Below are 27,962 nucleotides of genomic sequence, written 5' to 3'. Positions count from 1 at the left end.
CCATTCCAATAAATAATTTCTCCACACTCCTGATAACAAATGCATTAAAGTGCAGGCCATTCTTCTTATTTAAGTCCATCTTCTTCAAATTCACCCCACACATCCAAAAACTCGCAACCATTCCTGCCATTATAGCCCTTCTTGTTAATTCAGACTATCATATCTTGGTAACTGACTAACAATTTTCACTCTCTTACTCTTCATTCTCACTTGTCTAAAGATAATAATTAACTAACTAAATTTGTTTAGTTGATTATTAAGCTAATATTTCATCTTGGTCACCAAGGCATCTTCATGGGCACAAACAAAGATACTAAACACATGCACACCGGCAACTAGCAAAAAGGCAATCAGAGACTGAATATAAAAGCCAGGCTACTATGGTCCTAACTAGTGATTTCTATTAGGTGCACTGATCAAATCTTTCTGAAGGTCTCAAAATGATGTAATGTGATGAAGAAGAATTTGTTTAGGTTTTAAATATTGTAATGTTGTGGTTGATATCAGAAATAGTCTCCCTGATTTATGTTTGCACACAAGTGAAATCTGCAACTGGTGATCTGTATCAATGGCATGATCTGCCACTTCAAAATGGCTACAGTGCAGATGATGGGCATAGTTTCTGTATTCTTCTGGGAGTTCAGTTCAGCAGTTCTTCCAGTTGGTTTGAAGTATGTAAATTTGCAGGAGCACAGGAAACTGTATACAAAATGATAACGTACATGATGGAGAGGATATTTGGTGAGCAGATAAGAGTAGCTAATTTTTGGTATGACTGGAAAGAGATCTGTACATTATGCCCTTTAAGAATGCATGCAATTTTTTTAAATAAAACTAAATAATTGGCTACATCATACTACCAAAAAATGCAGAAAACCATCACTATAAGACTGTAATGAATGCAGTCTCATGCGTTATTGTAATATCTTCTTTATAGCAGTGCACTTTTGCTTTCGTAACCTTTCTTACTTATTCTATTGCGTACTATGTTTATCCACCTTTCACTAGTCGCATGCCTATGAACACTGGAAAATTTATTTGTTAAGACTGCGCCACCAGTATTTCTATATCGGCATAAGACTTAGCAATACATCTGGAAGATCTCTCTCTCTCTCTCTCTCTCTTACTAGCATAAATTCCTTCAATAAAGTTTACATAAACAGTCGTGGTTCTTAAGTACTTAAACTATAATTTTAATGCCTTAACTGTTTCCTGCTCATAGATCCGAGTTTATTTAGGTACAATGCATTGTAAAATAAAAGATCAGGCGGCACTCTATTTACATATAATTAAAACACATTTATTTACATTAATAACAAAGTACATTAATTAAACAATAGGGAGGTTACTCTCTTTACCTATCCTTTAGAGTTTTAGCATAAAGAAACAATCTTTCCCTTTTCAATACTAAATAACTATACAATATAATTACTCAATTACTTCTCTGCTTATGAAATCAATATTGAAACTCTAATTTACTCACAAAGAGGTTGGCTAGCTATGCCAAGTTATCTCACAAGTTATATTCCAATTAATAACAAATCAGAGGACTCTCTTATAGATACTTCTTATTACTATTTCTTATTAGTCCATCTATAACATATCTTCTAGATTAGGAATATACAATAAAAGATGAAACAAACTTACAGAGGCTCTGTGTCGCACACTCATCCAAAGGTCTTGCACTCAAGTCCCTATGCTTTTTCTTTCATCTTGGGCTTCCATCTGGAGAGAGTCTTGTTTTGGGGGGCAAATGATGTTCGTCGGGATATTGGACTGTACTTTTCCCAGTACTCGAAAAGCTCAGGCAAGAGGTTTCAGCATAGGGGCTTGAAGATTGCTCTGTGGCTTTTGGCTTTGGTTGACCTCCCACGGTAAAAAGACATTCGACCAACACTGCCTCGGGTATTGATGAGAACATCGGCTGTTCTCTCGTCATTCCCATTCTTCTCCTCTGGCGTGGGTTCGCCATAATGTCTGGTCCTCTGAAAATCCTACTTCTGGAACTTCTACCTCTAACTGCCGATGACTTCTCACCATGATGTTCGGCTCAGTCCCTTTTTATTTCACGTTCTTCTCCGGGACCTTGCACGAAGGGTTGTAACCCCGAAATTCGACACGACTCCTTGATCTTCTGTTAAGACCGACCTGTTCATTTTTTCTCCTCTGTGCACTCCTTTAATCCTATCTTGTCGGGCAGCGGAAACTTGTCTGAACCTTGCTGATCTCTTTGATACTAACTTTGAAGGTGTTTATAAGCAGAGCTCGCAAATAACTTTCTCATACACTTAAATCGTAAACAACTTTCTTGTGCCCTTATACATAGCTATTATACAATCCAGTGGTAAAGCATTGCCTTTGTTTTTGACATTCCAGAAATTTTTGTTAAAGCAGTAAGTACAGTCAATTCCCATAGGGTTATTTACATTAATATTTAGCATAAAACATATAGAGGCTTACAAGGTTATTTTTGTAACAATCTCATGAGACTTGACCTCTGTAAAAATCAATGTAGAGCACTTTGGTATTTCCAAGCTACATCGAGTTTTACATGACCTTCAGCAAGAAGGTCCACCACACCCACAGAGGATGCTAATTAAGGACTGGAGAAGCCAACCTTTTGAAATCAGTCTATATTTGTATTCCTGCCGATGTGCCTGCATGCACAGGCTTTTTTCTTTGTGCTTATGAAAATGCCTTGGTGACCAAGGCAAAATATTAGTAATCAGGTGAATAAATTTATTTAGTTAATTATTACTTTTAGATGTGTGTTTTCTCCATTAAACATCAACATGAAATAAACGATTAAATTTTTCCAGCAAAAAAGATAATAAAAATATATGAAACATAAGTTGACAAATACCTACAAACATTATACCAAACTATGAATACATACCATCTGTTGGTGAAGTGAAAAGTTTCTTACACAGCTCCTGCACGCCACCATATTCTTCCTCTATCCTTTCACAGGCTTCTTGGCCTCGGCATTCCATAAGATCCCGTAAATTCTGAAGGCTGATGCCATACTGAGCTGGGCGACCATCCACTGTCGCCATAACTTCTCCCCACTGATTTTCTGAATGTAGGGAGGGAAAAAAAAATCTTGATGATAACCATCATTTAAAGGAAGCTGCCAATCAGAGATGAAAATCTCACAGTAAACTAAACAACAGGCTTAAAGGTAACTTATTGTTACTCATATCAGAGAAATGTTTTTAACCATTCTTTTTCAAATATTTTTTTTAATTGAATGGCTTTATCTATTAAGTAAACAACATGAAATACTAGAATAGAAACGTTAATTTAAGAATGGCATGAATTACTAATCAGAGTAGGAATTCAAAACCAAACTTATCGACTCCTGCCTTTTTTCTCTTATTTATACAAGAATGTAAAGCCTAGTTCTACACAAAGTAGGATCAGTTTACTAAAAGGTTAACTTCTTAAAATGAATTAGTTCAGTATCATCATCATCATCATCAAATTCCTCATACCCGCAGGCATTGTATAAGATATACAATTCCTATAAAACTTCCTATTGGCAATTTTCTTCCAAATTAATTGGATTTTCTGTCAGGACTCCAACATTGTTAGATCTTATATTTTGAACTTCCAGGACACTTCTGTGTCAATCCACTTAGATCTTGGTAATCCTTTTTCCCTGCCATCCTGGCAACAAATATCTGCTTTGTTAACCTTTCCTCTGCCATCCTTAAGTGACCAAATCACCTGGGTGATGATTAGCTGCTCACACATTCCCAAATGCTAACAATGTCAAGTTCCTTCCTAATATTAATGTTCATTTTTTCTAATGATGCCATCTGCTCACTTCCATAACTTCCTCAGAACTCTCATATCTCGTCTCCAATCTTTGTTCAACTTCTAACCTAACTCTCAGATCCATAAATTAAAATTTGTTTGAATGCAATATAGTTGGTATAATGTTTTGACTAATTTCTCTCTTATTTCATATAATTGCATTTAGTTGACCTACCACCATACCAGCTTTTCTAATTTGCTGTCTCTTTTCATACTTAATTTGTCATCTTCACTCAAAATTGTGCCCAAATAAGTGAAACTGTTACTCGTTCTATATATTCTCCATACATTCAGTTCGTATTTTCAACATTCTTGCCTATTATCATAGCTTTTGATCTTTTATTGCTGATTTCCATACCAAACTTATTACAGTAGATATTCAATTTAGTTAGGAAATCCTGCAGACTTTACTGGATTTATTTAAAAGTATAACATTAACTGCACAAAGTAAAAAGATGACTTAATATCAGGCCTAATGTCGCTTTCGTTCACAATATATAGATGATGAATAACAGAAGAGATAATGTGCAACGCTGTCTCGCTTGATTTAAATACCAAACCATATTCCTCCAACTCCTTTAATTTTAACTGCTGACTAATAACTCAAATGTACACAATATAATTGAAATGTTTTTGAACAGATTTTCTCTTAGTAACATGTCATGCTTTTCCACATCTATAAAACTTAAATATAGATCCATGTTATATTTCCATGATTGGTGAATCATTTGTCTTAAAAAATGAAAATCTAATCCTGACAACCTTTGGTCTGAAGGCAGCTTGTTATTTGACTTTTCTTTGATTTCCCTTATTATAGACAGGTGATATGAGGGCTCTACTCCAACAATTTAAAATTTAACATTCAGCCCTCTGACCAGGTGTAAAACTTTTATATCTCCATATGTGTGAATATCATCTACCCCAGCTTTGTTTCTACATTTCAGGTTTTTGATGACTTTTTCTATCTCACATATTGATATGCACTTCTGACTGCATTCCTCTGGAATATTTCCTACTACTGTTCAATAACTTCTTGTTTCATTTGGCTATCTTTCAAAATAATTACTCTGGGCATCTAAAATAGCTTTGTCATCTCTGATTCCATTTCAGAGATTTTTCAAGGCTCCAGAACATTTTGCCACATTCCTGATATTCATCTATGTTCTTACCAAGGCTTCGCTTTCTTACATTATTATTATTTTTTTTTTGTATTCACTCAGAATACATCGTGATTTAGTTTACAGGAACTTTTGATATGCTTTTTTCTTTTGCATGACAACCTTTTTAACTTCTGAATCCACCATGTAGTTCTAACTTTTATATCCTTGATACAATGCTTTCTTCAGGATCTACAAATAGGCCTCTAACATTTGGTTCTTGTTTTTAAACTCCTTCATTTTTTTCTTGAAGAATATTTGTGTATGAAAGTCTACAGTTCACCTCTGAAAGCTGCTCAACTTTGATTCTTTTCCAAGGTTTCTTTATGCACGCTTCTTCTCGATGATATTCATTTTTATCCTGCTCAAAACTACGTGGTGATCACTTCCTATTTCAAATCTTCTGTATACTCTTGGGTCCCGAACCAGACACTTTTGTTATTTCTTGGGTCTTTTTCTCAATGTGAATTTGTGCACATCTTTATGTTGGAATATGTTGCTAGCAATGATTAATCCATGTCCTGAACAGAAATTCAGTATACTTACCATTATTTATTATTACATTTGCTCTTTTCTCCAATTTTTCTCAAAGCATTCTTATATGTCTGGTAATTATTTCCTAACCTATTGTTTACTTCTACAACAAGAATCAACTTTTACTTTGTGTCAGCTACATTCTCTAATGCCTTGAAATATTCCTCAACTTCTTTCTTGGTAGAACGTCTTGTGGAACCAATTTTCAATTCTGATGTTTACCTGTCACTCTACTTGATAATGCCAGCCATTCAAGTTTTTAGTTGAATTGCTAGCAATAATACAAACTTCAACGTAGATTAGTTGAAGTAGAGAATTCAAAATAAAAATGGTAGATTACTGGTAGAAGAAATGCTATTTGTAACTCACATGAAGTTACAAGCATAGCTTGCAACAGCATTCAAGTGTCTCTATTAAGAGCACTTTGATTACGGTTATTTAGAATTATTGATAAGCAATAAGTAACACATTATGAAAAGAGTACTCTGAATGAAAAAAAAATTGTTCTCAGATTTTTTCAAACCTTGCTAACTGACTTTGGGAAAGAAGAAAAATGACTGGCATTTGAGGTTAGCTTACTTAATGGTACATAAGATATAGAATATATACACAGGATAAGATCAATTTATTATCATTATTATAGCACCTCTAGGGAGTCGATGGGCTCATTGAAGAAGAGCACCTTTCAGTCACACATGCCTAAGTGCCTATCATATATTTTAATACATCACCATCATCATTAAATTCCTGACATGTACTCTGAATGGGTTGATTTGAATACATTTACTGAAAATGCACTAAAACCACCTAACAGTAGCCATCAAACACTTCCCACATGCTATGAGAAGAACCTAGAACTCACATGCTTTCTAACCACACCCACAATCAGCTTCAAGGGATGACTAAAAGTCATACCCATTCCACCTGGGTATGACTTTCCACCAGTCATACCCTTCCTTTCTCATCAGAACTCACATTAACACTGTACATAACAGTCCACATGTTTTATTATAGCCCTGTTAAGTATCAGAAAAACACATTTTTCTTACAAGTTAGTAACATGAATAATCTTCTTCTTCCTTTTTCATATTAGACCTAATAGCCTGTTATGAAGCTATCCTAAGCCCTTTCAAACCATGTCCATCCCAAGGATAAGGTGGTTAGTCCTACACCTACCTGTGTGAACCAAGTCTGTAGATGCGTGTTCATGGGACCAGTTTGCCTGTTTTTGGGGACGAAAAATTTGACTTTCTGGGTGAAAAAACTCCCTATGAGACTGGCTAACTCACCTTTAGTCAAAAGAGACCATATAAAGGTTCCTCACATCATTGACAGGAATCGAACCCAGGTCTTTCTGACCGAAGGGCTTCGTCTATACTGACAGCTACGGAGGCTCTCATGAATAATAATAATAATAATAAGACAAACTATATTCTTTAATAAATTTAGTTTAATCCTTTATCCAAGTGTGAGCAAACAAAGTTTGCGCTGAAAATATCTTCAGGACTGAATATGGTGTTGTACTACCTCACTGGGGTAAGGAAGGTGTTGTACTACCTTACTGGGGGTAAGGTAGTACAACACCAGGCAACTCGTAGCAAAGGTGGACCAAGCTAACAACACTCCTATCCCAGTATCTCCCATAATGCAAAACACATCTCCTTGCAGATATGTATAATGTTATCCATTAAGGGACTGGCCACTACCCAGACTAGTTTCGACCTTTATTGAGGTCTCTTCAGTGGGAACCAGGCCCAGAGGTGAAGATACTAGGCAGAAGCAATAGTGAGGTCATCTTTACCTATAGGAGTTGCCAAAAGGTATGCCACCTTTTTATTATATTACTCTGGATTTAGAGAAAGATGTTGAAAGTTTATTTTTCACTTGGTTAGACTATAATACATTTAGTTTAATCCTTTATCCAAGTGTGAGCAAAAAAGTTTGCGCCTGAAAATATCTCCAGGACTGGGGTAAGGTAGTAACAACACGGCAACTCGTAGTAATAGATGGACCAAGCTAACATCACTCCTATCTCAGTATCTCCCGGTACTAAAGAGTACAGAATATTTTGCATTCTGTGCACATGTTGCCAAGGGTCTACCCTTCAACTAATCTCGACAGACAACATTTTGTTGATGGTATTCAGTGACTCCCACAAATTTGGAAACAGATGCAGAACATGGCAGGATATATTATACCGAAGGGATATAATTGTATAGACTTCATAAATAAAATATTTTGCATTATGTGCACATGTTGCCAGTACTTGATATACAACCCTCATATAACTACTAATTCAGCATTTCTTAATAGTGAAACCTGTGGGATATCCATAACTATAAAGTAATATAAAGTAATAAACATGCCACAGTAAATAACTTATATATTGATGTTGAAAGATTTTTCACTTGGTTATACCATAAATTAAAAATGCCAGGAAAGTATATTCTCGGTTTAATCCTTAATCCAAGTGTTTCAACATCCATCTCTAATCCAGAGTATTTTAGTAATAAGGTGTGAAATCTTTATACTACTTGTATATAGAAATATGACTTTTGTATTACCTCAACTTTCATATCACACTTCTGGGTCTGGCTCCCACCAATGAGATCTCAATAAAGGTCAAAACCAGTCTAGTAGTGACACTTCCCATAAAGCATTATACATTTCTGTAAGGATATGTGCTTTGCATTATGGCACTAAGGCAAGTCTTCACTGGCATGAAAACATACATTCCCCACATTACTCTGAACTGCCATCCCCAAACTAAACCCTGGTTCTCCAAAAGATGTGCCAAGGCGGTACAAATGAAAAATCAGGTATACCATAATTGGCTCAAATCAAGAACTCCATCCTCCTTCAATGCCTATACTGAAGCCAGAAACAGATGCAAGAAAATTATCAATGCTTCTAAAACAGAATCTGAATGGGCAAAAAGCAGGAAGCTTGCAGCCTGTCAAAATAGCTGCCATGCCTTTTGGTCTCTTGCCAAGTTAATAGGTAGTAATTTTTGCCCTACACTACTCCCACCTCTATCATACCCAGATGGCTAAATTGCAACATCACCCAAGAAAAAAGCTAACCTGCTGGCTTCACACTTTGCCTCCAATGCACACATAACTAATAATAATAGCAAATGCCCTCCAGTCATTCCAACTGCCCAACATGCAATGCCCCCTGTATCCTTTTGCCAAAAAGATATCATAAACCTGTTGTCTAAATTAGACACAAAAAAGTCTCCTGGCCCTGATGGCATTCCTCCAATTGTCCTAAAGATCTGCACAACAGAACTGACTCCTATCCTATGCAGTCTGTACACACACTCTCTTACTCCACTGGTGTATATATCCCAAAGCCTGGAAACTGGCCCACATTCAACCTATTCCTAAAAAGGGTTACAAATCACTGCCATCTAACTACTGCCCTATCTCTCTCACTCACTTCAGTCCTATCTAAAATGGAGAAAACCATAAACTCTCAACTCCTACTCTACCTTGAAGGTGTTCAACTATTAGGCAACCACTAGTATGGATTCCATCGAAGCCGATCAACAGGAGATCTACTCTCATACATCACCCATCGTTGGACAAATGCCATGGAGAAATTCGGCGAATCCCAAGTAGAACTTCTGCAGATGGATTGCCAGCTTCCTGTCTGGACGAACACTATGTGTGATAGTAGATGGCTCCCTATTTTCTCTCACCATCCAACTAATGCTGGGGTCCCACAAGGTTCAGTTCTCTCACCGACTCTCTTCCTTCTATATATCAATGACCTACTTCAGTTGACCTCTAACCCAATACACAGCTTTGCAGATGACAACACATTATACTCATCCCTCTCATTTGACAAACCCTACTCTACACAACTCACTTCGACCCACAGAACATCAACTACTACTGCCCTTAATTCTAACCTCCAAACCATCCTCCAATGGGGCTCAGATAACCTCGTCAACTTCAAACGCTAGTAAAACCCAATTCTGTCTTATTTCTCACAAAAAAAGAACCATTTTCTCCCAACATTGTTTTTGATAACACTCAAATTCCCAGACAAGATGAGATCTCTCTTCTCGGAATTACCCTGACTCCAGGCCTCTCCTGGCATAAATACATCACAACCATTGCATCATCAGCTTCCAAAAAACTAGGTTATCTCTTTCGCTCAAGAAGCTACTTCACCTCTAAACAGCTGTTAACATTATACAAATCTCAAATCTGCCCAGCTATCGAATACTGCTCTCATATTTGGAGTGGGGTTCCTAAAAGCTCCCTCAAAATGCTTGACTCAATACAGAGGAGAGCAATTAGAATGATAAATGACCCATCTCTCACCAACTCACTACCCCGCACTTTCACATAGACGCTTGGTCTCTGCAATTTGTATATTCTATAAATATTTCCATGGAAAATGTTCATCCAAAACAGCATCAATAATTCTCCCACTCTGTACTAAGCCCACTGAAACACGTACAGCTGCCGCCCAACATCCTTTCACAGTACACCTTGAAATCCACAGAACAAGTTTCTTTTCCTACTCCTTCATCCCTGCTACTTCGGTACTGTGGAATAGTCTTCCCCCGACATATTTCCCAAGGAATACAACATACAGGCTTTTAAATCAAATGTAAATAAGTTTCACCTTTCCCAACCCATTACCCACATATGGTACTAACGTACTATAGGTTGACCAGTCAACCTCTCGTATATGAGCCCCAACATAAAAAAAAAAGTGATGTGAAGTCATTAGCCTCTATATAAGTAGCCCAGTGTTACTATAAAGGATTAAACCAAGAATACAATTTTTATTTCATCTTATGTATCATAAGACATCATCAGTGCAATTTTCGAGCAAAAATAGGAATTGAATTAAAAAAATAGAAGGATAGAGGAATTCCAATCTAAGCATGCACACTACTGTTTTTTAATTCAATTCCTATTGTTGCTCAAAATTTGTACTGATGATGTCTTATGATACATAAGACAAAATATTTACATAATAAAAAAAGTTATTTACTGTGGCATATGTTACTTTATAGTTACTAATTCAGCAGACTCTGTGTCCTCCTCCAGGATAAAAGTATTATAAAAATACACCTAAAAGTTGTTAACTATACACAGCATGAACTACATCTTTCAGAAGTAAAAAAAAAAAAATCATTACTGAGAGGTTTGAATGGAATAGCAAACTGGAAAATTCACATATACAATATGAGATGCAAACAACTTTTTGATTTGACTGTTGTATTGTTTTATTGTATCACATCTCTGCTAAGATAAACTATTTTATAAAACCAGACTTTTCCCACTCTTATTGAATTCTGAAGGCGAACGAATCATTTCCAATATTTTTATATATAGATAAATAAACAACACACACAAGATGTATCAAGATCTAAAACATGCCAGTATGCGTGATCGGTCAAATACAGACAAGAAAGAAATCAGTTAATGGGTTTCTTGAAGGATTGTATTCATTAGGGATAAAAAGGTATAGGGATGAATGTTCCCAAAGGACAGGTACATGAAATGAAGGAAAAGGATAAGAACTTCGGTTGGTGAGTTTGGAGCTGAACTGTCTACGGATGTTGACCAGTAGCTGCCTGTTCCTAAATGATTAAAGAAGAGTGGAAGAATAGTGGCAATAACCAGTTCAGTGGAGCATAGTCCATGAAACAACTATAGAAAAATATAATGCAGACACAAGGTATATATAAGAAAGTGATTACAGGGAGTCACTGAGATACAGAGAAATTATGGATGCTGAAATCTCCAAGGAAGAGATTATCTCCCTGCTTGTGTAATCAGACTATGCAATCAACTTTCAGAGATAAATAATCAACAATGTCAGTAATTAGGAGAGGGATAAAGGCATCAAAATGAAACAATGAAATCTTGAGCCACAGCAGATCATATACTAATTTGAAATCCCAAATTTTTGGTTCACTTTATACAATGCTATTGGTGGTGGTTGGGGGGGGGGGTACGTGAGATCATGCTGCCTGCATGAACATGCCCAACAATACTATGACATCCAGAATGACCCCAAATGTCAGCAATACGTTTGCAAGTTCATTTATATCTGCCTCTTGCAGTGCACATTTTTTTTGTATTTCTCTTTTTATGTTATGCACCCAATGAAGTTTTCTAAGAAAATGAAACTAGTTGTGAAATCAAATAATAAATAGTATTTTATATATATATATAAATTAGGAATTATTACATAAATGCACATATGCATAAGAAAATTAAGAATTATTACAGGAGTGATGCAATAATATCTCTCACAGGAACCAAAGACTTTCAGATCTGTTCAAATTTGGAAAATGTAAAAAGGTCTCATACCTTTCTTTATACAGATATTCCATAACGAATCTATTCTTGTGTAGGATTTTACTTTTTCTTCCACGAAACCCTGTGCTTAGTAGAGATGGCATGTTCAACCAGGTCAGAGTGCTCCATGGTACTGGATACAAGATTTACGTTCTCCACAACAGAATTATAAAAATGGAGGAAAACTCACTTAAAAAACTTAACATAGAATTTTCTCCTAAGTATAATAGCTATCTTTGTACAAGATCACAGAATGGCAATTAAACAATAACAGACTATTCTAAAATGCACCACCTGAGCAGATAATGTAAGATTATTTATGTAATCTTAATGCAAGGATGGATTCGTTTCAGACGTGCAAAAATCCTTTTTAGTGTGAAGCCTCCACGTCCTAAATTCTGAATTTAAAGCACTGAGATCATTGAAGAATAACAATTTAATTATTACTAAGGCTGACAAAGGAAAGGCTGTTGTTCAAGATAGAAAAGAACATGAGAGAAGAATGTCTCTATGACTTTGAGACTATTCAAACTTACAAGGCCCTCACATCTGATCCTACTTGTAGTCAACTAAACAGACTTAATTATCTTATCAATATTGTTTCTCATTTAAGAAGTTCAAAAGAAAAACCTTAAAACCTTTTTTTTGGTCGTCAGCCTTCCCAAAGTTCATAAACCAGATATTCCATTAAGAACAGTTGTAGACTGTATAGGATGTCACACTTAAAAGAATTCTAATTTCTTATCTAATTTACTTGCTACTTCAACTAGAACTGCTGAAAACATTTTGGAATTTAAAAATAAAATTGCTAATCTTCATCTGGGCACTTCAGATGTTATGATTAGTTTAGATGTTGTATCCTTGTTTGCTAATCTTCCTTTATCTGACACCACTGAATTACTTCAAGAAGAATTTCTTTCTGATATTGTTAAACTATTTGATTTTGTAATACATTCTGGTTATTTCTCCTTTAAAAACAAATTATATCAACAAATCGAGAGAATAGCATAAGCAATCCTATTTCTCCCACTATTTCCAACTTCTTCATGGAACACTTTTGAACAACATATTTTTTTATAACACTTCACCTAGACCTACACACTGGTATAGATATGTGGATGATATTTTTACAATTTAGAATGGCTTCTCCTCTAAGTTACAGCAGTTTCTTTTTAAATTACATGCACTTTATCCCAGTATCAATTAACCTTAGAAGAAGTAAACAGACAATTAGCATTTTTAGATCTTCTAGTTCTTCATCAACCAGATTGTAGCCTACATTTTTTAGTTTTTTGGAAGACTCATACAAGCCATTATATCCATGGTGAATCTCACCATCCTAGTGAAAAGGTTGGAACTATTAAGACTTTAGTACATCATGACCATTCTTTATTTTCTTCAGACAAACTTTTACAGAAAAAATTACAACATATTAATTCCACCTTTTTATCTAAATGTTTTAAGGATTCTTTCATCAAAAAAGCTTAACAGCTATGGTATCTCTACCTCTTCAGATATAGAAGAAATAACGCACATTCCAATCCCTTATGTGCTTGGCATTAGTGAATGCATGGCAAAACTTCAAAACCACTGAATATTTTTGTTATCTTTTGTCCCATCAGAAAATTTTCACCTTTCTCACTTCTCCTGAGGACAAACTTCCACCTCTCAGTTATCCAGGCATCTATCAGATTCCTTACTCTTGTGGGTTATCTTATTTCGGACAAACAGAAAGATCTGCTTTTATTCTTCTAGAAGAACACAAGTTTTATATTAAATCCCATGAGCATGAACAGTCTGGACTTGCAGAACATGCTATCGCTACTAAACACAGATTTCATTGAAACAAGAAAAGAGTCTTTCATGAAAGTCGCTTTCTCACACTGTCTTTATAAATAAACATGAAACTTTACTTCATTGTCCTAACTTAAACATATCTGATAGTTTACATCTATCCCCTTTGTGGGAGACAGTACTTTTTAAATCTGCTAATATCTTTTCCTAAAGTTATTTTGTGTGTGTGTGTATCAGTGGTGTCGCGTGTCCATTTCGGTTAAGTGTGCTGTCATGGCTCATGCAACCGGCATTACAAAATTCACGTCAGTTTGACTGTATGATTGCATTTTTATTGATGTATGAAAGTTTTAAGAGTGTATAGCTCAGCAGTGGTTATCTTAATTGGTCCAATGCAATTTATTGTAGGATAACTTTGAATACTTTAATTATCAATTAATTGTAACCAAATCTGCACGGAGAAGGACAATGTGTTTGTTTTAAGATATATTAGAAAACAATGAAGAAGAATGCTATATTTGATTGGTATATTTGAATTACTCAAAGGCATAAAATTTGGCAGAGTAGGACGAGGCTTACCTCCTTCGACTACAATACTGTTATCCATTGGAAATATGAGCAAAAAAGTTATAAATTTATCAAAAATTATATATTAAAAACTTGTCTATATTATTATATATAAAAACTTGCCTACTACGTTAATTCACACTTCACGCACGCAAAACAGATGAAACTCAGAAAACAAAAACAGCAACATCATAACAACTGACAATGTTCAACTGGATTGGTTGACATAATAACCAATCAGCCTTCAGATGCTATTGTCTCATAGCTCACCCTGCCTCACCTTCTGAGTGATTTAAAGCTATTAGAATGCTAAGAATTTGACCCCCACTTTGCCCTCTTTACATCTTTGAAAAGATGTATTTTGAAAGCACACCCAGGCTATTAATGCAAATGTGATGCAATATTTAAGCATCAAAAAGTGTCCTTTTCATGAAGCATTAGTATACCGTGTTTACTTTTAGAAATCAGGAGAAGTCCGGAAACAATTAGAGTAGTCTTTAACAGGAATAAATGCAAAAATATAATATCGGTGATACTGTTATTCAGTAGATGAGCACTGCACACCTGGAGTATTTGCCTCTGGTGTGTGTGTGTATGTTTTTTTCAAATAAGTTAGGAAATTATTGACTTTTTTAAGTTATCTTACATTAGCTACTCAGGTGGTGTTTTGTTTAGAACTGTATGTTACTATTTAATTGTTGTTCTGTGATCTTGTGGACAATAGGCAAAAATTCTATATTAATAAAGTTTTTATTATTATTATTATTACATGACACCTCCAAGGAGTTCAAAAACTCATCGAGGGAGGGCACCTATTCTCTACAACTTTCCATCTCCACCACTTAATCCACCAACTATAGGTACAGGGAACCACAACTACATCAACATCTACACCAATGCCCACCACCAGTAGATAGCGTTGGTGGTGGGCAGTAGATGATGATCAGCCTATTTTTCTACCCACTGTAGGGTGAAAGCCTCTCCCATTGCAGGAGGTTTGGGTCTACTGCTCCCATGGTGACCCAGTCCATAATGGGAGAGTATATCTATACTTGGGTGAAGGAATGTATGAAGGTGGAAGACAATCACAAACATCCGTGACTACGCAGGATTCGAACCTGCAGCCTATTGGCTGGAGAGTGGATACGCTATCCACTCGGCCAACCAGGCCGGCGGGCAGTAGATAGTTACCACTAATATTTTTTTGGTCTGTAAACTGCATGATTTCCCAAGGCCAATTTTTCTGTATGTGGGATGAAAAACTCAAGTTTCTGGGAGAAAAAACCCTGCAATCTCCGTATGAGATCAGCGAACTCACCTTCAATTGAAAAAACCCATATAAAGATTCTCAACGAACTTAGGCCTTTTCCTTTTATAATGCACTGTCGTTCTTCCAATTGAGCTACAGAGGCATTTTTATAATTCTTTTCATTATGCCAACTCACGGTATTTCATTACTGAAACAAATTTTTCGCAACAGACAGCAGCATATCATCCTGACTGAATGAAATAAAACAAGTAACAAGAGCAAGGAATCTCGTAGACATCTGGAAAGCTAAGTTGGTGAAGCTTATTCTTAGCTAAAAAAATGCTGAAATTTTCCTGACACGGTGAAATGACACAACGATACTGAGAAGCATGAGAATTTTAGTAATATTTTCCAATATTCCTTTAACATAAAGAAGATGAATACAAGAGATTTTCTGTGACTAGGAGGTGGAGAACCTAGCACTGCTGAGAGTCTCCATAATTAAAAAAAAAGACTCACTAAAACCACTTTTTTAAAAAAGTGGATTTGATATAATCAAAGATGTAGATGGCATGTTTGATGGTGTGGAATGGTTCGCTATTGGCTACATGATTTTTTTTTGTCTCTAAAATACATCAGAGGATTCAGTTTACTTCAGAGGGAAAAAAAAAATAGCCTTTAGATTTATTGATTGTTTGTCAACAAATCAGAGCCTGCAATTCTCAGTGTTTCAGGAACAACCAGATCTGTTCAAATTGTGATGATGTAAAAAGGACTCAGTTTTATATTATACGGATGTTCTTTAAGGAATCTACTTTTGTTTAGGAGTTTAGTTGATTTAATGTAATTCAACTCTTGAAGTAATTATTCCTCTGCAGAGAATAAAGCAGGTCAATAAGGTCTTGATCGTAGTAATTTTTTGGCTATGATGATGATGATGTGCATATATAGTGACTATTATATAGGCAAGAACTATGCAAGGATTTGAAAGTGAGATTATATTTCTTTGAAGTGCTGTCTATTTTTTCTTTCTTTTTTCTGATGTATATCAATAGAATTACTGTGATCAGTATGTTGAGAGGGCCATGGGATGGAGGAAGGATACAAGAAATTTATTGCAGTTGATACAGTGCAACAAATATTGTAAAGTCAGCAGTAAGAGAAAACTAGTTAAAACACAGGTTAATAGTTCTCTCTGATAACTACAGTTTTTAAAATAACATATTTTGCTGGGAGGAAAGAGGTGGAGTTGATGAAAAAGGGCACAACACAGAATCAGGGAAAAAAAAGAAAAATAATATGATTAGCTTGAAATGGCTAAAAAATTACAGGCATTAGTGAGACTTGTCTGAGAGAAAGATATTTTCAGAAGGGATAGAATGATAGATAACTATTTGTAGGGAGGCCTCCCACTGCAACCAACAGGGAGATAAAGTTTAAGAAAGCAGTGCAGCTGAAGCTTTTTTTGTTTTAATCTCCTCCACAAAAAGATTTCATGGTATATGTTGTGAAATAAAAGTGAATAAGAAAATATAATGGTGATTCCACTAATCAAACTTTTAAAAGTATAAGCTACACCTCAAAACTAATGAAAAGGACCAAAAACCTTGCAATTAAGAGATATAATTACTTGCAGATGGAGCATTAATGCAGATAAATGTGCAAAACAGACAAGCACAACTCAATGAATGACGTGATTGACAATCAGAATTGCAAGCACACCATGTTATGTGATGCCTACAGCTGGACTCAAACACATTTATTCTATGCAAGCTGCAGTTTCAATTTATTTCAGAACTTATAAAAGCTCTGAAATAAATTGAAACTGAACTGAACTGAAAATTTACTGAACCATATGATATGCACTAGAGATGTAGCATGTCTGCTTTATTATTATTAAGAAACACTTAAAGAGAGTCAGGGATCATCAAGGGAGGCCACAAATTACTGCCAATGGCAATCTGTCCCTATCACACATCACCCTATATAAGAAACATTTAGCTCTCAGGCCCTTCTTGATGGCATTTATTCGTATCTTCCAGAAATCACTCGTGTCATTTTCCCACCCTCAATAAAATGAAAATTCCCTTAGTAAACCCATGCTGCTCATTGGAAAGTATAAATTCTCTGTCAACTCAATTCTGTGTGAGAGCCCTAACCAACTTTTCCCAAATCTTAACCTCCACTCCAGAGGTACTGATAGTGCTACTTGGGTACATCAGTCTTTGTGTCACTCTTGTACAATGGGATGCAACTCTAGCTCGGCTCTACATGGTGCATCCTGGGTAACACTAAAGAGCTAGAACGGCTTGGTCATCCAGACTATCTTAGGATCTCCTGGATTAGTGTACATGCATATGCAAACAGTTTATCAGGTTATAATGACAGAAACTAGGACTCATCCTGTCAACCAGAAGTGCCCTAAGACTGTCCCTTGGACAACTGCTCAGAGTCTGCCAGTTGAATACAGAAAGTATCAGCAGAGCTAAGAGTGAATGTCTCACTAGACTTCTTCATGACAACAGAATTGACATTGCCATCATACAAGAAAACCCATGCAAGCAATGAGTCACAACTTCGAGAAAGAGGTTCCATTCCAGGTTTCAACCATCAGATGCATGGAATAGCCACCTATGCCCGAAATTCACTTACTAAGGTCCATTTCATTTCTGCTAGCGATGTTTCAAACATATCTACCGTTATTATAGAAGTTAACAACCTAAAAATAATTCATGTCTACAAGCTGGCCTGATGAAGTTTTGCCAGCTTTAATGCATCCTGCTGTTTATGTTGGAGACTTTAACAGTCATCTTACCCAATGGGTTACAGAGAAACTGATGCAAATGGTGCCAAACTATTCGGGGGCAGAGGCAAACAACATACAACGGATTTTCGATCGCAAGGAATAACTGCAGTTTTAACTCGGCTAGATGGAATATGGCACCAATCCTGACTTATGTTTTGTAACAACCAATCAAAGAGGCCTCCCAGCCATCATGTTTTAGGAAAATTTCCATCCAGTCAACACATCTTTATTGAGATTGACCTTCAAATCCCAATTACTGAAACTACACCAATGGTACATTGGAATTTTGCCAAGGCAAACTGGAACAGCTTTTCATCAGATCTAGATAAAAATGTGCAATGGATTCCACCACAACCTTATAACTACCTATGATTTGTCAAAACAGTAATTTCTACAGTCAAAAAACACATCCCTAGAAGTGCTAGGAAAGAATATATACCTGGCTGGAGCCAAACCAGCAAAGCACTTTATAACGACTTTCTGAATAGTGGACGTGTGAATGTTGCAGATGATCTTATTGACAGCTTAAATGAAGCTAGAAAGAACAAATGGATTGACACCATGGAAAGGATGAACTTTAAACATTCAAGCAGGAAGGCATGGAGCCTCCTTAAAAAGTTGGGTGGTAATTCCCATCGCCCCCAATGCAAAAGCTGCTGTTAATGCCAACTGGATAATGAATCTGTCCAGAGTTAAATCAGAAAAAAACCACACTAAAATAATTAAGAAGGAACTGACCAGACTTAAAGAAGGTTGTACTGAAGTGACCAATGTATCGAATCTATTCACCAAAGAAGAACTTCTAGCTGCACTCCAGGGAGTAAAAACTGGTAAAGTGCCTGGATTTGATAATATTCACCCCGAGTTTTTAAAAAACTCTGGACTAAATACAGTGGAATGGCTGACAAAATTCTTTTCTAATATTCTACAGGTAGATTACAAGCAGAATTTAAAAAAAATCAAAGATAATAACCATCCTGAAACCTGGAAAGCCCCAATGATAAACTTGAATGCTATAGACCTATAGTACTGCTCAGTATCTGTCTTAAGTTACTAGAAAGACTTATTTACAACAGAATTAGTACTATTATTATTATTGACACTCTCCCTAATGAACAGGTCAGCTTCAGGTCCGGGAGCAACTGTGATGATCAAGTTTTGGCCCTGATGACACATACAGAATCTGGTTTTGAAAAATGCCTTAAAACAGGTGCAGTCTTTATAGACTTGACTGCTGCATATGACTCCATATGGAGGAAAGGCATGATTTACAAGCTCCTTAAAATACTGAAATGTAAAAAAAAGACCCATCTGCTGAACACTATTCTAACTAATAGAACAATACAGGTAGTTCTAGATGATGATATGAGCAAGCCAAGAACACTTAATGGACTCCCACAAGAGTCAGTTTTGGCCCCTCTTCTCTCCAATTTGTTTATTTCTGACCTTCCAACTACTACATCAAGAAAATTGGACAACATCTAGAAAATTGGCATATGCTGATGATTTATGCTCACATTTCAACACCAGAGCTTCTGTACTATAGAGCATGTACTAACTAGTGACCTAGAGGAGTTAAACCACTTCTTTGAGAAGTGGCGTCTTATTCCAAGCACTACCAAGACTGAAACGTGCTGTTTCCATTTGAACAATAGCAAGGCATGAGACATCTTAAGAGTGCCGCTAAATGGGAACATACTTCACAATTTTAATCCAAAGTATCTGGGCATAATCCTAGACAGAACCCTCTCCTTTAATAGACATCTCTCCAATATTGATGCCAAACTCAGAACTAGAAATAACATACTGCATAAATTGCCAGAACAACCTGGGGAGCTTGTGCTCCCACATTAAGGACATCCTGCTCTGGGCCTCGTCTACTCAACTGCTGAATACTGCTCAGCTGTCTGGCTGAACAGTGCACATGTTAAATTAATGGATACTGTGTTGAATCAGACAATGCGTATCATTTCTGGAACAATAGACTACTCCATCATATTGGCTACCAGTTCTGAGCCACATACAGCCACCACAACTATGACGCCAAGACATCCTGATTCTTGATAACAAAGTTTGCCAGAACCCACTGCTTCCTATACACGCTGATATTGACAGCTTTCAATCCCATAGGCTTAAGTCAAGACACCCTCCTATTATAACAGCACAACAACTTGTCACTGAGGGCTATGATGAAACAATAGCATGGCAGACGGAATGGACTGCCAAAGCCCCGGCTGTCTTTAACCCAAAGACAGCCCTCATTCAGGGTTCGACCTACCTCGAAAATGGGCCTCCCTAAATAGGGTTTGTACCAACCATGGTAGGCGCGGAGCTTCCTTATTTACTTGGAGAATAAGACCAAACTCATCTTGTGACTGTGGTGAGGATAACCAAATTAAACAACATATCACATTTGACTGTCCTCACAGAGCCTTCATGGGACCAGTATCTGACTTCATAACAGTTTCCACTGATGCTGTTGACTGGTTTTCGAACTTAGACATTCAATTTTAATTTTCTGCTTATTTGTATATTTTTATATGTATATATGACTAGAGTGTCACTTCATACTATTGTATTCTTTTATGCATTTTGATTTCTTTATGTGCTTTTTTTTTTTTTGTGTGTGTGTGTTGTAACACATGCATGTATTCTTCTTAGCCAAACGCTAAATAAATAATAAATGCGATTATCATACACTGATTCTTCCCACCACTGTGGAATCTTCCCTGTTCTGCCTAATCAGTTTCTTTGAGCATCATCCAATTCTATTCAAAGCCTATTCAAATCTTTCTGCATCAGCCACATTCCAGATTACCATGCTTATCTCTGCATCATCAGCAAATAGGGCTTTTTTATATTTCACAATTTCTCACTATGTTTCTTAGCCTCTTCTCAACTCGTGTAAAAATTCGTGTTATTAGTGTAAATTGAATAACAATGAACTGAGGACTGATCCTTGTGGTGCACCACCAATTACCTTAAATATTGCAGACATCTCCTAATACCACATTTTGATATCTGTCAATTAGCCATTATGTTTGGAGAAATGATAAAGTTAAGGGTCTTAGGGTTATCGTTGGATAGGAAGTTCAAAGGATGCATAGCAAAAATATCAGTGCAGTTATTTTCCAAGTGAGTGCCTATTTCCATAGTTTGGACTATTTATTGCTACATTTCATTTCATTCCTTTTTTTCTTTTTGCAGCAAATTTGTTAACTATTCAATGCAGTTAAAGAATCCTAGAGACTTTCACAGGATTTGTTTAAGAGTACATTATCTTCATAAAGCAAGAAAATTAATTGATATCTCCAATTCTGATATCAGGTTTAATGCAACATTCTTTCATAATGTAATAAATATAGGTGAACAAGATTGGCAATAAACTGCATTCTTATCTCATACCCGATTTTACATAACACCACCTTTCTTCAGTTCTAACAACTGACTCATGACTATATATTTATCTCTATAATGTTCCAATTTATCCAATATATAACTGTAGTATCCTTAACAGCTTTTTTCCCTGATACCTTGTCATATGCTTTAACAACAGCTACAAAACTGAAATACAGAGTTTTGTAATATTTCACAATTTTTCACTATTTTTTAGCCTCTTCTCAAGTATGCTTACATAAATCTTATATTCCATATATCTATAATTCTCATATCAGTTTTATTTTCCTTTCACAGATGAGAAATGAGAGCTAGCTATATTCCAATTATCTGGAATGCAACCTCCTGAGTTATGAAGTGCAACCACTGTCATATTTTTATACATTCAGTCCTTGGACAACTATTTTTTTGATAGCTACTGATATATATTCCTCATTGCATTCCTATGGAATATTTTTTACCACTGTTCTGCCACTGCTTGTTTCATTTAACAGGCTTCAAGGTAATTATTCCATATATCCAAAATATCTTTAGTTACAATTTTTTTCATATCACCTTTATCATTTCCCTAATTCCTTTTAATATACACTTTCCTCCATTTCTAAGTGATTTCAATAATAGTCTTCAGAACATTGTCACCTTTCTGATATTTATCTTCTATATTCTTAGCGGTCATTCTATGACTTTTACATATAGTTTAGGCTCTCTTACAGTTTGCTCTGTATTTTTTTAGGGAATCTGTTGACTTACTTGAGAGAACTTTTGATATGTTTTCTTTTTTCAGAACTGTCTCTTTAACTTCTTGCATCTACCATGGAGTTCTAATAATTTTTCTATCCTTGTAGATAACTTTTACATGACTCCTTAGCTGAATCAATGTTTTCTCCATGTTTGCCACTGAGACTTCAAGGCTGGGTTCTTGTTTTCAAACTTTTTCAATTTTTCGTGTATAATACTTACATAATTGAGGCTACAGTTCACTTGTGAAAGTTGCTCAAATACTTGATTATTTTTGAAACTATCATAGAATTTTTCATTTCAATATGATATTCATTATTATCCCAATTAAAATTTAGTAATGATCACTTAAATTTCAAATCCATTGTACACTTTTTATTTAGCCAGCATGTTTGTCAAGCAGTTAGCTGTATCTGCTATACAACCAACAAGTTGCAGATTCAAGTTCCATTATGAGCATGGATGTTTTTTATTATTATGATTAGGTGGAAGATAAATTTCATTGCCTGGTGTGAGACTACTGCCGAGCTTACTGAAGGCCAGAAGTGGTTTGAAAATATTCCATGTTTGAGCTCTACAACAGGGTCTTCAGATAATTTTTAAAAAAATAAAATAAAATATAAAACAATTAACATTAATAGAAAAAATCCATGGCATTAATGTGGTATAAGTTTACAAAAATCTTTTATGAGTGGAAGTCACTTAAAAAAAACTCCTGCAATCTGAGCATGAATATATCACTAACAGTAAAAATTCCTTCATAATTATCACATTAATTTCTATTTCTCTCTTTACAGATGCAACAGTGCAGCCACTGAAAAATCCTTATGTTTGTTCAGAAAGAATCAGAGATGATAAAGGTTACAAAAACTGAAAATATTTATTTTGGATGTTTGAAGTAATCACTTGAAAGATTTTTAAATGAGATAAGCAGCAACAGAAGGATGACTGGTAGAAACTATTCAAAAGAAATGCAATCTGAAGACATGCATTCCTGATTGCATTTATTTAAGGTATAAAAAGGTATCAGAAACTATGAATGTTGAGAGGAAACTGGAACAAATGATTTACAGCTGCCTCTCAACATTCATAGTTTTGGGGGGGCTGCCAACTTAGTTGCCAGAAGCTTGAGACATGATTTCTTCTTTTCCTGTTTCTAACTTCTTGAATCCACTATGAAATCATGATTTTTTTTTATTTCTATATTTTTAAACAATGTGACCACATGCCTCAATGGCTGAATCAAAATTTTCTTCAGATTCTGACATTGTGACTCCAAGGTTTGTCCCCCCTCCCCCAAATTTTTCCTTTTTTCCCTCCAATAATCATTGTACATTTTGGTCTAGGTGTCTACCAATGAAAGCTGCTTCACTAATTCAACGTCTTTCTTTCCCTAATTAATATTGTTTGAAAACATTTTCTACTTATTTAACAGTATCTGGTCTGTTTCTTTTGGAGAAGAGAAGAAACAGAGAAGTTGTTCATGCACTACTTTTCTATTCTTGCTTCCACTTCTTTTCTGTTGATATTTTTTTACAGTGATTGTATCTGTTATCAATTCTTCTGAGAGAGAGAGTTTGTTCATAAGCTGACTTTGAACAGGTTAACTTGGTTTCCTCAAACAAAACAAAACAACAAAAAAAAGCAGGTTCCTCATTTAATAGAGTAATATCCATGCTGGCATTATATTTCATCATGTTGTACCATCATTTTGTTTGTGGTTTCAACAGGGTCTGGTTTCAGCCAATACATAATACAATTTGTTTGTTCAGTATTCAACAGGATACTAAACTAACTCCTCTGCTTAGCTTTCGACAAGAGCAAAGAATCTGGTAGATTCCTTGCTCTTGTGGCTTATGTTATTATGGACAATCTGGAAGATCTGCCTTTGTTCATCATGAAGAAACATCTCTTAGATCAAGTATTTTGAGCCTCAACATTCTGGCCTTGCTGAATATATATACATACACACACACACTATATATTATAATTAAGAAATTGTCGATTGTTTTATTACTATACTGTAGTTACCGTCATGATTTTTAGAATCTTTCTGTTATTTGTATATGATGCTTTTCCATTTCTATAGTGAAGATGCATTGATAAGCAAAAAAACTTTTTATTTTTAATAGTATATCTCCTTATGTCATTCCAATTTTAAAACATTTTTTGTAGTTGTAAGGTTTAAAATTATAGTTTCTTGTTAAAGAGCAGAAAACTATTCATTTTATATGGGCAAATGACAATGAATTTCAGTTCGATGCCATCAGGTATAAAGTTATACATACTACATGGAGGACACTACAAGCAAAGTATTATATTAATGGGAAAATTGATGAAAGTAATTGAAGTCAGCCTTGGGTGTGTGGGTAGGTGTGTGGGTGGGGGTGGGGGGTTACTGTGGATGGTGAGTTCAAGTTTAGGAGTCATGTCAATAAGGTGGTTAAGTCCCTGTATCTGATAACAGCACTGTTAAAAAGAATACTAACGTAGAGAAATAAGTTAGGCTTTGATACCTGGATTTCTGTGCATAGGTCCATCATTAGTAAGGAGATGGGGAAAACAGTTGAAAAGATACAGCAGCAACAAACTAAGATGAACTGGACCTACAGAATTGTGCACATGAAAACAAACTAAGGGAATGTGATCCTCAAAGTCTGAGGGATAGACTGACAAAAAGAGATATGATTCAAGTACACAAGTTAGTTAAGGGGATCTTACAGTATAGACAAAAGTGAGGAGGGGTGCTGTTAGAAAGTATACAAAATCCAAGTTCTTCTCATGGTATGTGGTGAGAGTATGGAAGGTAACTAGGAGGGGTGCTGTTAAGAAGTATACAAGATCCAAGTTCTTCTCATAGTATGTGGCGAGTGTGTGGAATGGGCTACCATTAGATGTTGCGAGCATGTCTTTAGTAAATATGTTCAAGGAGGGGATATGATAGGAATTTAAGTATGCATGTCTAAATGTGCTCTCCCTCAATGAGCCCTTGGACTACCTAGAGAGGAATTCATATAGATAACATAATATAATACCAACACCTATTTCATCCCAAAGATGAGATTGGCAGGACATGTACTAAGAGGTTCAGCAGGACAGAGGATGCTAACAGTTTTGGAAGGAAAAATTATGGGAAAAGGATCAAGAGCTAAAAAATAAAGGACATGGCTTGAAGATATAAGATCATGAACAGGATCACATGGCTATGCAGAAACAAAAAGGAAAGCCGCCAACAGAGAGAACTGGATGGACATGGTGCTGTACCCTCTCACTGAGGAAGCTACATGAAGAGGAAATACCAACAAAAAGACCAAGAAATACCAACAAAAAAAGGTTGCAAAACTTATACCAATTAGCTGTGTGTGTGTGGACAGCTAACCTGAATTAAAGATCAATTAACTTGAGAACTGGCTTAAAAAAAAGGGGGCTGGAGCATTCCAGAAAGTTCTAAGGTCAGAGGTCCCCCCGTCATACTCCTGTGTACAAAATACTTCTGCATAGTCATGTTTTCATGCCTTAGAAATGTATCAATTGCAGTGCAGTACAGTATCATTTTGCAATGTATTTTAAAATCACGATTTAGGAAAACTGAAAATTTAGAATGCAACCTTTTAAAAAATAAATTCTAATTACAGTCATTTCTCGTATAGCATGACAAATGTGTTCCTAAAAAGCACAGTGTTATGGGACTTTACACAATAAAAATAGGGATTATAGAAAAACAGGTCTGGGACAGTGTTCAAAATCTGTATGGTCTTATAGGTAAAAAAAACTACCAGAGTTTTAATCAACTCGAATATTTCCATTTTATTTTCACAACACTGTCTCAAACGGTGCACAATGTTGGATTCCTTTAGGTCCATTGCTCTTGCAATATATCATGTTCTCTCTTTCAAAGCATTTTATTATTTCTAGCTTTTCCTTAGTACATATAGCTCTCTTTTTTTTTTTTTTTTTTTAGTTCCCTACTTGGATTCTTATAACCAGGCTTTGAGATACTGTGTTAAATACTTTTATCAACAAAAGCACAGTGCAATACATGCTTGTACAGCAAAACCCATGGATACATATGGAGCTAAAAAGAGAGATTAGTTACATGTTTTATGTAGTGACTATGTTCAGTTGGGAGTGTTTTTCATGTTCATCTGGCGTTAGTAGTAATCTCATGAAAAACTGCATATGTAAAAACTCGATTGTAACTTAAATATTCTAAAGCACATTACATCGATATTTTACAGATCGAGTCCCATGAGAATGTTGTAAAAATAAACTGTTTGTCTTTGTATATTTTGTACTAGATATTCTTGTAAATAATACTCCTTTAATAAGAATATTTTAGAGTGTTAAAAACAAAGGTAATGTTTTGCCACCGGAGTTGTATGCAATAGATCTACATGGCGGCATAAGAAAGGTTGTTTATGAAATTTTGTGTGTATGTAAAAGGCTTACAAGCTCTGCACATAAACACCTTCAAAGTCAGTCAGAAAGGTTCAAACAACTTTCCGATGGCCGGCAACTTACAATCAAAAGAAAGCGGAGGAGAACAGAAAGCGGGCCAAACTTGAAAGAAGATGAAAGAGTCATGCCAAGTTCTTCGGGGGGGGGGTTACAAACTTCGTGCAAGGTCTCAGAGAAGGCATAATAAAAAGGGACAGATCCAAGCATAGGGGGGCTTCCTGGTTCGAAATGTCGCTAGAGAGAGAGAGACAACTTCTAGGCCAGAGAAAGGGTTTCCAGAGGCTGCAGACAGAGCTCCCTGCTTCCAGACGTCAAGAGAGAGTCATCAGAAGTCAAAACTAGAGGCAGTTGGAACCAGAGCGGAAGTGAGCTGAGACTATAAGCGGAGTCTGAACCAGAGAGGCGGCAAAGAATGAGAAGAGGCAAGGCCCCAGTTACAAAGAGGAAAGCCGAGATCCAAGTGCCTAAAGATCAAAGGTGAAGCGCTGTTACCGAGAAGAGCCAGAACTAGTTGGTGGCAGTTGCAGTCATCGGCAATTAGTAGCAGAAGTGGCGGCAATTAGAAGCAGAAGTTCCCGAAGGGATCCAGAGGAAAATTTGCCCTTATGCTGAAACCTCTTGTATGTGCTATTCGAGTACCACAGATTGCAGTCCAAAAGCCCACTAACATCCTGAAGTGATACCGCTGAAGCCAAATTTCCTGAAGGAAGCTCAAGATCTGAGATGAATGAATTGCCATAGAACTTTCAGTGAAAGAGTTTTGACTGAATGTGCAATACACAGCATTTGTTGAAAGTTTATTTTTCACTTGGTTAGACTATAATAAATTTAGTTTAATCCTTTATCCAAGTGTGAATGGTGGCACACTGTTTGGCAACTCCTATAGGTAGAGATGACCTTGCTAATGCTTCTGCCTGGTATCTCCACTTGGGCCTGGCTACCATTGAAGAGACCTCAATAAAGGTCGAAATTTAGTTTAATCCTTTATCCAAGTGTGAGCAAACAAATTTGCACCTGAAAGTATCTTCAGGACTGGGGTAAGGTGGTACAACACCAGGCAACTCGTTGCAAAGGTGGAGCAAGCTAACATCACTCCTATCTTAGTATCTCCC

General features: G+C 36.0%; 1 protein-coding gene across 10 annotated transcripts in view; it reads right to left on the bottom strand.

The window, feature by feature from the left end:
- Positions 1-27,962, bottom strand: part of PMCA (plasma membrane calcium-transporting ATPase 3) — a 1,392,263-nt gene that overhangs the window by 960,209 nt on the left and 404,092 nt on the right. For all 10 annotated transcript variants that reach the window (XM_090412026.1, XM_090412017.1, XM_090412079.1 and 7 more), the window contains one exon: positions 2,897-3,076. In XM_090412026.1, coding sequence (XP_090268152.1) covers positions 2,897-3,056 — 160 coding nt within the window. In that variant the 5' untranslated portion in view covers positions 3,057-3,076. The remainder of the gene's footprint in view (positions 1-2,896; positions 3,077-27,962) is intronic.

This window comes from Typopeltis vanoorti, chromosome 2 (genome assembly GCF_054136105.1).
Source record: "Typopeltis vanoorti isolate ZY-2024b chromosome 2, IOZ_Tvanoo_1.0, whole genome shotgun sequence".
Classification (NCBI taxonomy): domain Eukaryota; kingdom Metazoa; phylum Arthropoda; class Arachnida; order Uropygi; family Thelyphonidae; genus Typopeltis; species Typopeltis vanoorti.
Note: the sequence above shows the minus strand (reverse complement) of the source record. Positions and strands in the feature narration are given on the sequence as shown.